General features: G+C 40.4%; 1 protein-coding gene across 2 annotated transcripts in view; it reads right to left on the minus strand.

The window, feature by feature from the left end:
* The window catches only part of COL11A1 (collagen type XI alpha 1 chain), a 129,337-nt gene extending 119,164 nt beyond the window's left edge, over window positions 1–10,173 (minus strand). For both annotated transcript variants that reach the window (XM_054165094.1, XM_054165093.1), the window contains exon 1: window positions 9,758–10,173. In XM_054165094.1, coding sequence (XP_054021069.1) covers window positions 9,758–9,872 — 115 coding nt within the window. In that variant the 5' untranslated portion in view covers window positions 9,873–10,173. The remainder of the gene's footprint in view (window positions 1–9,757) is intronic.
* Between the last annotated feature and the right edge of the window lie 3,526 nt (window positions 10,174–13,699).

Consider the following 13,699-nt stretch of genomic DNA (forward strand, 5'->3'; position numbering starts at 1 on the left):
AGCTCACTGTGGGTGTTCAAATGATCTGCTTAAAGCCTTTACTGAAAGCACCAGACACAGTTGCTCTCAATATGCCACAAAGAACAGACATGTAGGAATCCAGTCAAAAATAAACAGTTCTTGAAAAAAACAGAAGCATTTAGATCCTAACTGGTTAGAATTAACCTCTTTGAAGAATAAAGGATGGTAAGTCCTTACACAGCCAGCACTGACCTGCTTAAAGGACCAGGATAGAAAAGGTAGGAAGACACCTCACAGAGTCAGGGAAGATCATAGTCTGCAAGCTAGTGGCTGAAAGTGACTTCTCTCTGCTTTCTAGCTAATGAATTAATAACCACATCTTTTACAAATATAATGGCTCATGGATTGAAAAAGAACCTCTGCAACAATCCAGATGACATTTTGACCATATACAAACAATTTTAAATACCACAGCTTTCATTTCATTCCACAGTCTCTAAATGGAAATAAAATCTGTGATATATAATACCTATTATTACTGATATAGATACTATATATATGGATCAAACTCTGATGTTTTTATAGTGCACTGTACTAAAGAACTACTGCTATTGTTCAGTGATTTCTTCTTGAGTTAGGCAGAACCTAGTAAAAACAGCAGGTTCATTTTTGATATGTTATAAAGTCATATAATAGAAATAGTACTTATTGTACAAGATCAGATAACTTGTTTCCTTCCCTTTGACTTCCTGATACCTTTGAGCTGCAACCTGTTACATAAGATAGCTCTCACTTCTCTCCATGGAAAATGACTCTAGAGAAGGTTCCCAGGTACCACTGCAATACAGGTTATGCTAGCAAGAGAAATTGTACAATAATGCAGAGACTGAAGTCCTTTGGACACACAATCTGTATTGATGACATATTCAATGTGACATCAAGCTTCCTTGTCTTAAGGATGACGTCAGTTTTCAGTGTAAGTGCTTAGCAGTTCCACATCTCTCTAAGGGAATGCTTCCTGTAGAAGACCACATAAACCTCAAGTAGAAGGATGTACATTATATGAACATTATAAGTATCAGATTCAAGAAAATTTGCATTGGAATGGTCAGGTCTGGTAAAAAATGTTTGGATTTAGTTAAATGACTGACAGAAAAGTAATTGTAGTGGCAACTGGTGGCTACTAAATTCATTCCCATATGAAATTGTTCAGGGGAAGGCCCATTTAGACTAAAATGTTTATCTTTAGTTCAAATGCCTAAAAAAGTTACTCATTGGTCTTACTCTCTTTATGAGAGAGCCCAGGCACAATAACTCTTCCTTGTTTAAAGGCTATATTCACCTACATGATATCCAAGGTCCCTCAATAGCATGGTGGGGGACATACTTCAAATGTAAATAATAAAAGAGAGAACAATATTCTTTATCTTACAGCCATACCTTAGCAAACTGAGTGTGGAACTGTTAGCTCTGCTGTTAACTTTAGTAACTGTAACTTTTCCTTTTTTTCAGGTATAATAAATAGTACTTTTTATAATAAACAGTTGTTTGGGGGTTTGGTTTGGGTTCTCTTGTTCTTGTTTTCCCAGATACAATGAACAGACAACTTCTCAGTTAATCATAATTCTCCAGCAATGCCTTTCTTTTGATTAATGTGAAAGTGAGAATTGTCAGTGATGACTCCACAAACAGCCCTTACATTTTACAATCAATAACTCATAATTAGTGAGATACAATCCTGGAGTAGAAAAGAGCTTTATTTGCCCCAGTAAAAAGAGTTATCTGAAAATTTTAGGAAGACTAATGCTTCTCAGTAACTATTATTTTACTTCATATTTTTTCCATGGAAATATATTTCCTTCTGCCAGCAGTGTGTTCCAGTGGAAGTATCACAAAACTAAAACTTAAGAGCACCAAAATAGTAATCTTGAATACTAAATGGAGTGCGGTTTTTAGGTTTAGTCTTTTCATTTCACTGTGACAGATCATTTAAAGAGCAGAAGCTATTATAACCTGGTAGGCTAAAATATGCATGTTTGTGGACATGCCTTTCCAAGTGAGCTACCTCTGCTTAGGTTTCTAAGAATGTATTTAGGAACACAAACAGAAAATGCTAGCTCTTCCACCATTTTGTGTAACTATGCTACCTAGTTAAGGCATAATAGCCTATAGTTATTTTGTTTCTTTACCTTTGAATCCCTAAGTGCTCATTCTAAAGACTCTCCACGTATTCTACAGGTGGCTAAAGATAAAAACTACGATGATGAAGGTTTCTCACTGACATTAGATGGTCCAAGAGGTGACAATATTTTCATGAACAAGAACTTTTATGAAGGGGTAACTAGTCTTCAGTCTCTGTTGCTGACCTCTCAGAATGGTACTGTCAGGTCAGAAAAAGAGGGAAATGTCTTTTCTTTTAAAAGCAGTCTTAAATATAGATTGTGTCAAAGTTCTTCTGCATTGGTTTATTTTAGCTACCATTTATCAAGCTGTTTCAGCAGCTCTCCTACTGTGAAACCTGTAACTTTTCCCCTCCTTACATTCCTTCTCACAGGTAATTAGTCTAGTTTCTGAAAGCAGTTTAGTTTACCAGCTAGACCGACGCTTGCTAGAGCAGGAGGAGTAATAAATGCCGCTTCTTTGCCAAATTACTCCTAAGGAAGTCTTTCCTAGCAGTGTTAGAATATGAATTTGTTTGTTGACCTTTAGGATACAATACAAGAGTCACCTACTACTTACAATCTGTGCTATGTCCATTGTCGTAAGAATATTTTTGTTCCGATTTTCACCCTTATACACTTTTACTTACTGTGGAAAGGTATCATATATACCTTTTAAAAACAGAAATAAACATCATTATTATTATTATCTGTACTTACTAATTTACTGTGCTCTTCATCTGTTAAGCATTAGTACAAGAGCAGGAATTCAATAGCATGTAAAGCCCAAAATATTTCCCTGAGCTTCCCACTTGTTAGAAAGCACTCTCTTACCTTCCCATTGCAGGCTCTAGTCTCCGTATCCAAAGTAAAGTTTCTCTGCAGTTCTGCCACAGGTGCCTAAGCAGCACAAAAGGCACTCTTCTGTTCCTATCATTTCCTACTGGCTATCGCTGGGCAGACCTGCACTTCCTCACAGGCTTTTGGGATTGGCAGTCTTAGATCTGCCTGCCTCCAAACTCTCTACTGAAAGGTCAGACATGCAATGGAAGACTGTAGTGGGAGGAAGCATCAAAAGCTTAAGTTTTGCAGCATCCTTTAGGAAGTTTTCAGTATTTTTCATAGATGTGAACTGAAGAATTTTACAGAAGTGGGTAACAAGAACTCTTTTTTGTGGGCTGCAAAACCAAGTTGCAGAGTATCTTCCAGGTACAAAACCAAAACTACTTAAGCTGCCTACAGTAATTACATCATGCTCAAGAGAAAACAAGGTGGGTTGGTGGTGGGATGGCGGTTTTTTTTGTTTGGTTGGTTTTTTGTGTTGTGTTTGTTGTTTTTTTTAATATGTATCTAAATACAAATTTATGAGATAAACTGATTATATATTGTCCATGTATATGTTTCTGGAGACATCAAGGCCATCTCACCCATTGCTACATGTTAGCTTTTAGATTAATTATGTAATTGGGATCTTGGCTGGTGATATTTTTAGAAGAAGGTGTTATTGCAGTGCTTTCATATTTAATAATTATGTGAACTAGAGATTATCCAGATGCATACAGGAATGGTTTAAATGGTCCTTGTTTCACCAACAGAGAAATGTTTATGTGAAACTGCTCAGAACTGGCTTACTTTTGCTTCCACACCAGTTATTTGGAAATTTGTTCATTGACTTTCTATGCTGCAAAATCTACTAAATACATGGTAGTGTTTCAAAGACACTGATGACAGTCTATGAATGTATTGGACACATTTTTTCTATTCATCAACTATTAACTCGATCTCTTTTAAAAGCTGATCTCTAACACTCATACAGTTAAAAAGAAAAGCAAACACCAAAAAATACCCATTTAAATCCCATACTGAAACCAGTGGAAAACTTGCCTGTATACAACTACACACTGAGATCTTATTTAATAAGGTTAGCTTGCAGGCATTTTTTTTTTACTGAAAGTATTCAGCAAAAAGCAAGAACAGGTATATCTGGGTTTTGTTACATGGCAAAATTCTAGAGTGTAACATTGACCTTGAGATTGACATTTCATATTTGCTTTATGTATTTCACCACAAAATATGCCTTCTTTATTACTGAAAGTTTGCATTTTTATCACTTGTTCAGCAACACTGACTACAATCAAGCACTAAAGACCTGATCCTGATTCCACAGAATGTTTCACTTGTTACCCACAAAAGACTGGGCTAGTTCATCATCTGGTGCAGATCTGTATTGATCCATCACTTTACAGTATTTTAACATCAGTCTCAATAGTTCCATGGAGTTATTCCTATTTTACACCACAGCAGATTATATCAGAAGTGCACTCCAAGTGTCTAACTGTGCTGAGGCCTCCGCTAAAGATTCCAAAAGTTCTTTTTGTACAGACAGTGGAGCTAGTACATCCAACTGTGAAAATCAGCAAAACAAGTATTAAATTCATGGAATATCCTGTTTCATTGACCATATCAAAAAAAGGCAAGGTCTAAAAGTGGTCCCTGCTACAGGAAGAAATAAGCAATTAAACATGGAAGAAATTGAACCCTCTTCAATGGAAGATTTCAAATGTGTAACATTTGCACATTCTTCAGCTGTAAGCATAGAAAAAACTATAAAACACAGCTAGGGACAAGATCTGCAGATGATGCCATTTACAGTAATCCTATTTAATTTAACAGAGAATCAGCTAAGTTGTTTTGGTTTTTTGTTTTTGTTTTTTTTAATCATACAACTAAAAGCTTTGATTGTACTTTCACTAATCCCAAAGGTATTATTCATCGGGGACTTCACTGTATGTCAAAAGTTTTAATGCATACAGTATGTGAAATAGACATCAGCTCTGACATTTAATGTTACAATCCCTTATGTGTAATCTTCTGCTAAAAAGAATTTCAGTTTTGCCAGATTCTACTACTATTGTGATAACAGGGTCAACAATTAATCCTTACATCTACAGACTGTAAACTTGGTATTTAATACTGAGTAGTACAATTTTAAGCCCTCGCAAGAGACGTGTGTTCTCCTAATTCCTTTTAAGCCACTGCTCTCTATTGTGTCCATCCAGAGGGCAAATCTTTTATCAATGCGTAAGACTTCACATTCTTAAAACATTAGCAATTACCCCTAAGCTTTGCTTAATTTGTTCCCCTCTATTATCAACAAATAGAACAATGATAAACTAACCAATGCTGGAATGGTTTCTTCTGAAATGAAGAGAGCTCTACAGAGAAAAGAAAAGCAACTTTTCAGTCTTTCTGGCAGATGGAAACCCTACTGTTCACTACTGTACAAAACAAATCCAGGAGAATCATAATTGCTTCAGTGTGTTTTAGGTATGACTTCACTTTAGTAGTAATGTCACGGCTCTTATTAAGCTGCAAACTTGTTAGAATTAAAGGCTGTATTTAGAAGAGACTAAATAACTTTGGGCAAGACAACTGTAAAACTGAGTATGACAACTTTTTTCCTGCTTTTCCTAGATTTTACAAGTGCTACATGCAGGAACAATGAGGTTTTTTTGGTTGGTTTTTTTTTGTGGGTTTTTTGGTTGGCTGGTTGTTGTTTTTAATTTTAATCAGAAAACACCATAGCACCACAAAAGGTTTTATTTCAAATATTTTGTTTTTCTATCAAAATTCCAGTAAGAGGTGCTAGGCACAGAGAGCACTTCAAGCCAAACCCACCAAATATTTGTGGGTATTCTATATGTATTTATATTTTGTATTTGTTATTTATATTTGTTAACTTATACACAAAACTGACACTGATAAACTTCTTATCTGCAAAGCTAGTAAAAAGGCATAATTTCCTGCAGCCAGTCCTTTCTGGGATCCTTGTGAAATCTTCTAAATCAAATGCAACAATTCACACTCAGGAGACTCTTTAACACATACCAGTCATTTTTCTGTGTCAGATGCCTGCTTCTGAAGTTGAAATACTTATTTCACCTTAGAAACAATTAAAATATATCTAAATTATATAGCAAACCAGACATACACATGCAGATCTCTCCTGCACTATGCTGGGAAGATTGGACCATTTCACCTGCTGATCCCTGAGACTCAGAAAACCTTCAGCTAGGACTATCAGCTGACTCTAATGAAATCACCCTTTGATTTAATCCGTTTTGTTCACTTTGTGAATATTTAACTTAGAAAACCCTCTATGTCCCATTTCTGGCAGTTTGTAAAATTAAAATTAGTACACAAGACTATCTGGCTGGAAAACAAAGGAACAAGAAGAATGTTTGTACTCTTTTTCAACCTTAACAGTAAATTTATGAGTTAAAATCAAGTGTGTCTTCTATCACCAGCAGTCCTGAGAAGAGATTCATGCTTTTCTAGTTTAAAGCAGTGTTCATATAAGAGACAGATTGTTATCTTCCCAGTGTAACTAACTAAGCAATTACAAATAAGTAACAGGGTTCAGCATTCACCCACAAAGAAAACTCTCCTTTTGCCATCACTACTGAGCTCAGTTCTGCATTCCTTCTGCACCTCCAACTCCCACTAGCATCCAAGCACTATGGGGGGGGAGCACAAGGAACCTTTGTATTTTGCAAGATGACTGTAAAAAGTATCTATTCTATATTAGAAACACATCTGCTTGTCACTTACACAGAAGGTCCAAACTGTATTTCCTATATATAGCTTCATAGTCTCATTTTCAATAAGGAATCTTAAATGGTTTTGCACTCAGATTAAGAGCTGCTTTTCTACTTGCTTCACAAAGATTAAAAATAACTGAGTTTTAGTTTCTTTCCCACAAAATTTAAATCACTATCACAATAATGCATTGATGCTAGGCTCTTATAAAAAAATCATAGTGTTGAAGCCATGCCATTTCAACTAAATGAGTTTATTCATTCCAAACACATTGCAAGCAGACTTAGCATTAAAGGTGAGGAAGGGAAAAGGAAATCAAAGGATGCCTTCTAAAATACTGAATTCTGTTTACTTTAGTCAAGTCATAAAGCAAAAATCTTTTTAAAAATAGCTGCTTAAGAGCTGGTCGGTGCTGAGCTTACCAAATATGAGTCACTAGTTTTCCCATTCACTTGCTTCTCGCTTCTGTAACTTTCTCTGTCTAATGAAGAAATAACTCAAGGAGAAATAACCCAATCAGACCTTCAGACCCACTTTCTTGGTACTATGAAAGACACCTCATACTTATAATTTTTTTTCCTGTTAAATAAAGCAACATGAAAAAAAAAATGTTCAAGAATTTTAGGAATCTTTTGAGGTTTTTCTACATGGAATGGATTCTGTTGTCTCAAAAAAAGGTCACTGATATATGATTAACACTTTGTGTGAATACACCATGCAATCTTCTTTACATAGGGGTAGTTTATGAAAAGACAATTGAAGACTATAGGGTTTAATTTAGCAGTTTATAAGGGCAATGATTCATGTTTTACCCATCATTTTCATTTAGTCATATTGCTTACCTGCTGTTTTATTTTACTCCTCAGTATTTTCTCTCCTATTTTTAAATATGAATCATTATGTCCTATTTTATCTTTTAAGCACTTTAAATAAGACAAGAATACATAAAAAGATTCAGAAATACCTTTCTTGCACTCTGTTAGGGAAATTAGGTCAAATTCTACTCCCTCTGTAGTCAGTGGAAAAACTCTTACTGACTTCAATAACAGATCAAGCCCTAAACACACAGCTCCCTGTAGTTTCTAAGCAAATGGCATACTGTATTTCAGAAAAGTTCAAGAACTAAATTCTGTTTGGTATGCTTCTACAAACAGAAGTAGTCTGTAGTTTCATGTTTCTGAAATGTTCTCTATACAGTAGAGGAAAAGATTTTTATACAGGTTTAAATTTTTTTTAATAGGGTTACTAAACCCAAATTAGTCTGCCTAATGTTGCTGAAAGTATTTCAGTAACAGATGATTTCTGCTGGATTTTTCTTGGGCTGTTTGGGTTTAAATTTTCTTTTGATTTTTCATTTCCATCCAACCCATCACATAAAAATAATCTACACAAATACTACTTAATTAAATCAGTTGTTCTGTGAATGGTAACATGGAACAAGGCCTAAGAAATTTATCATGCCTTTGCAAACAGTATTTAGCACTAAAGAAATTTAGTAATGAAGCTCTGCGAGGTTAATCCAGCCTGGGTGTAACTCCACGGGAGCCTGTGGGATTGCAGCAGGGATGAAACCTGACCCCTGCCGATCCCTGTCAGGGATGGGGCCAGCAGGGGGCAGAAGCCTTGATCGATTTGACAGCGTCAAGGTTGTGCCCAGGTATAAAGGGCTTGAATGGAAACTGATCACCTTACTGTGCTCCCTCTAGGACGCCTGTTGATTCAGAAAGTGGGAATTCAGACCGAGAAATACCTCTTTAAAATAATAAATGTATAAAAATTAAACCTTTCTTTCGGAGAGTTAAGCCCCTTCATAGATGTCAGACTTACAGCAAAATAAAAACCTCAGTCCCCGCCAGACTGGCTCCGGTGGGTGGGAGGGAGGGAGAAAGCAGCATTTCCAGCCGGCAGGAGAGGAAAGCGCTCTCGTCACTGGAGATTATACACTGCAGCTCCGCCAATGCGCGAGCACATCTCCAAAAGCTTGAGCGCCTCGCCGGCGCCCAGATGGGACGGCGCGGCGGGCGGCCGAGGCTTGAACACTGCCGGGCAGCAGCACGGAGGGGAGAAGTACGGAGACGAGAGGGGTGGAGGGGGATGGGTGAGGGCGAAGGCGAGGGGAGACTGCTGTTCCTTCCTGCTGAAACTGCAGCGCTGCTGCCTGGCTCTTGTTTCCATTGCAAGTACCCCGCGGGCTGCACCCTGGCCACCAGGTCCACGGACACCTAAGGGACCACTGGGTTCCCCCGCGGAGGCTGCAAAGGGGGAAGGAAGCTGAGGACGGCGACCGTGAGACTGAGACCCCCGAGCCCACCCCCAATGCCCCCGAGCCCTCCCCCACCGCGCTGGGCATCTCCGGGCCCGGCATTGCGCACACCACCTGCGAGGCGCCGCTGCCGCTGGGAGTTGCTCTCCTCAGCGTCTGCCAAAGGGCCCCTTCAAATACATTTTCGCGTCCCCGAAAACTTTTTGCTCAGGGAGACTCTTTGCAAAGGGAAAAGTAGAAAAGAGAAAAACGGAGAAAAACGGAATGAAGAGCCTCCACTGCGCAACTTTCCCTTTCCTCTTTGAGGAGAAGGCAGATACTTGTCGCTCCATTTCAGCCACAACTTGGTGAACTTGACCAAAGCAACGACTCCGTTAAGTTCAAAACTGAAAATCATATGCACGCTTCACAAAACTGAATTTAGTGCTGGATGAGATGTCACTCTGTTCAACAAGTATTTCTTTCATCTTCCCACCCCGCTAGTGCATCCCCTTACTGCAATACAACCACATCCAAAGTTAAAGGCTGAGACTGAAGGGGAGCCATCCCTCCGCGGCACCTGGGAGGAACATCCCCTGCCAGTGCTGCCGGGGGCTCCCAGAGGGTCTCCACGCCCCAAGCCGGCCTCAAGCCTTCTTGTCTCTCCAGTATCGGGAGTCGCTCTGACAGGTTTCCCCTGAAACGCGGCCCTAGTCCTGCCTAGGTCCTTCATCCCGAGCCAGGAGGGTGTGGGGGAGAGGTAACTGGACTCTCCAGCTCCTCTTTGCTTTCTTACCTCCCTTGACCTCTGAAGCCTGGAGAAAGATAGTGAAGGTGATGAGCACGGTTACAGCTGAGTCCCAGGGCCACCTTCTCGTTTTCCACCTTGTGGACCATCTCTGCATCTCCATGCTGGGCACCCACAAGTACGAATTAAACCCGGGCGCCTTCAGTTTATACCAGCTCCGTCTTTTCCACTATGTTCCCAGAGATGATTTCTCCTATAGAGCCATACGTGATGTACCAAAAGGGTTTTTTTCACTCACACACCCCTCCCTCCCTCTCTCTGTCCGGCCTTGCGCAGGCCCCACCAACCCGTCCTCCCTGGTGCCCTGCCTTCAGACTGACGGGAGATGAGGGGCTTTAATCAAAATGCAAAGAGCGCCGCATCCCCCTAAAGGCTTCATCCCGTCAGAGGGCTGGGCGAGAGGCTCTCAGGGCCACCCCTGGAGCCCAACTGACAAGTTAGCCGCCGGGCGGAGGCCAATCGCACGGCTCCCCCTGCCGCCCACAGCACCGCCCTCCGCCTCGGCAGCCGCACATCGGCACCTCCCCGGCCGCCGGTCGCTCGTCGCCCGCTGTACCGCCGGCCTCCAGAGTTCGAGAGAGCGGGTCTCCCGGCAGCAGCGCTTGGAGAACGGGGCTCGGCGGGGTGGGAGCAGGCCAGGGCACGCCGCTGGGGTGTCCCGCCAAGGACCGCCGCCCCCCGTGCGCCCCGCCGCTGTGCTGCGGGCCCCTCGCCTTCGGAGCATGCGCTATGCTGGATGCGCGACCGCTGCCCCTCTCGGGGCGCAGGGGCGGGCGGCGCGAAAAGGGGATGCGTGGGCGGGCGAGAGAGAGAGAGAGAGAGAGAGAGAGAGAGAGAGAGAGAGAGAGAGAGGCGGGGGTCGAGACTAGGGACAAGCAGAAAGCAGAGGGAGGGGGGCGCTGGGGGCGAGGGACCGGGAGATCTTTGAAGGGAGAAATGTGCGTGAGAGGAGCTGGGGCGCCGAGGTGAAAGCCTGCTGCGCGGTGGCCCTTCGAGCACCTCAGAACTCCGCTTGCTTGAGCTGGTGCAGCGGCAGGTCCAGCCCCGGTGGTCCATACCCACTCACACAGTCCCAAGCGTAGGTTCTCACAGACGCTTAGGGGACTTCCGGGGACTTCGCTTTAAGGATTCTGTAAGAAAGGAGTAGGGTGGTGAAGGAAAAGCCGTAGCCATTCCCCACCTCACCACATCGTGAAAATCAGTTTCACAGCTCCTCCCTGAGCAACCTTTGGTTGTCACTTGTGCATTCTACCCTACTTGTGCAGTAATCAATAACGGGGACTGAGCTGTATGTAGGTGGTAGAAACCTATGGTAGATGTGAATTGTGCAGCAGGTCTGGTTGAGGTCCCCTGGAGTGATCAGATTCTGCTCTGGCTCCTGGGAAATGAGAGAAAACTATGGTTACAGTTCAGTAGAACTGCATACTATTTTTCTTAAAATCTGCTTTCATTGTTTCTATTTTAATGTTTTTGAGCAGTTAAACGTTTTGTCTGCAGCCTTGATATGATCTTACATTTTATTGCACTGTGTTAGTACACTTACCCCTTCTTGTCCTTGATTTTCTGAAATAGTTGATACCTTATGTTTACAAATGAGGGGACTGAGATGTATAGCACAGTTAACACCTAAGCTCCCTTAAATACCCTGCATTTGGTGCTGTTCACCGTGAAGAGACACACGAGGTTATTCTGGCACTTCATGCCAGCTGTGGAGCACCAAAATCCCACATCTTTGGCATTTTTCTGTGTCAAATCCTACTCCTTCAGAACGGTCTTAAACCCTAATTATATACAGGGCCCCAGAAGTCAAGAACTGATTATTTGTACTATTATGGTTACCCTACGGGTCTGTGTCATTTCTCAGTCATTTGCTTGGTGTATCCTAGAATACACCAAGTTAATTCCTTCCTGTTTCATCCCCCTTTGTTACAGTTTCAGTAGGTAGTCCCAATAACAACATACTCTTCACTTAATACTTTGTCGTTGGAAAGTCTTATAAGCTATGAAGTTTCGGATTTCCTCTTGATGCTTAAAAATTGCACATCATTTTGTCACCAAGATTCTTGCACCTTCCAGGCTACTATACACTGCTTCTCTGACATTTTCGAGTCTTCCTGTTGGCCTGAGTGAATTGTGTCCTAGTAAAAATGGAAAATTTCTGTCTGCCCAAGGGAGGAAATGGAAGCATTTCAGATAGGTGGACAAAAAGAACAAGTATTCTCACAGTGTATAGAACAGTAGTTTAACACAGTGCCTTTAGTTATTTAAATTTTAGCAGATGTGGTTCAGCTCCCAAAATACCAGTGGAAAGATACCCGCTGAGTTTTGTGGTCCTACAGCAATCTGAAGCAGAACAAATATGACAAAATGCTGAGTATTTGTCAGAATGTTAGATCCCTGCAAGGCATTGGACGAATAATACATTAACTCAGGTGAGGCAGCATGCTTATATTAGTAGATAATCCTCTATAATTCTATATTTTTTCTAATACCAGAAACGTATATTTTTTTACGGCTAGCTCTGTTATTTTTGCATGGCAGCAAATCAAGCCATCAGATTCTGCAGTTACAAGAGAAAAGTTACATGCCATTTAGGAGAAGATCCACATTTTGCAGCCTGCCAAATTCTGTATTTAAGGAGTATTGATTTTCATTGATTTTTTTAGTGTTTGTAATTGTCTTAATTGCCATGATGATCTTGCAGAGTGAAATAATTGCATTCTAGGTGCAACAAATAGGTCAAAGAATAGCTAACTATTTAGAGCATAGATAACCTTTATGAACACCATAATAACATATATGGTAGAAGATGTCAGCATTTAGATATAACTTAAGAAGAATGAATTTCAGAAGTAATTTCTTGAGTCTGAAAGAGTTAAAGCATGGAAATGTTTTCAGCTAAAACCATAAGTGAATAATGTTGGTTGTTTTTTGGTTGGTTTTTTTTTAATCAACTGTCCTCCACAGTGGTTTGTTCCTTCCGTCGACTTTCTTTTTCCTCATTACTCTTCAAGACAGTGTTAGTGAAAAGAAAGACTAAGCACTGTGACATTCATTATGTTCTGTCCCTGATACATCAATGCTGGCAGATTAGTCCATGTTTAAATATTAGGAATTACTCTCTTGTATGTGCACAGATGGGTCATTGTTGTATTTTGGGGCAAAGCGGGGGAGGGGTTAGGAACTATGGAGAGGAGAATACATTTCCTTAGACTACTTTAGCTTACAAGAAACACACAGCAGCAGCGCTTTCACATTGTTCAGATTATAAGAATTATAATGAAATGCAACTGCAAATGTGAAGTTCTCTGGCTGTCTTGTAATCATACTATGTTTTACCAAGCATATTCCTTGACATCACCGAAGGCAAGAGACTTCTCCCTGTATATAAAAGGGTCGTTTCACTGGCAATAACTAATGCACTATAAGGACTCTTCCTTTTATGTTTACAGTATGTATAAATACAGTATGCTTTTTTTGTTGGTATCTGCAGATCTTGAACTTGGTGGCTTCAATTACTTTGTTTCTAGCTTCACACAGATGTTTATGTTTTCTGAAACATGAATTTCTTTCTCAAATTATGTTCACAGTGAATATTGCAAAATAAATGTCTGTCTTAAAAGTCATCGCTTTTAATTCTTTTGATTTGTGTAGATGGGTGTTTCATCCCTGTCGCATTTCTGGTGCAGATCTGTGGTTTTTCAAGAGTTTTCTATTGTATGATTAATAGTGGGAAGAAAAGTGAATTATTCTTCTTCAGCGAAGTGAATCCTTGTAAAAAAAGTTGTCTTACAAACAGGAATGAGTGGAATGATCTCTGCTAGGTGAAATGCTAATGAGTTTCTTTTTGTTGTTTCAAAGGGGGAGAAATATATATGAACACATCCATATATATGAATATTTATTTCCATGAGTCTTTCTTCAAAAAGT

Source organism: Dryobates pubescens, chromosome 11, assembly GCF_014839835.1.
Source record: "Dryobates pubescens isolate bDryPub1 chromosome 11, bDryPub1.pri, whole genome shotgun sequence".
Classification (NCBI taxonomy): Eukaryota; Metazoa; Chordata; class Aves; order Piciformes; family Picidae; genus Dryobates; species Dryobates pubescens.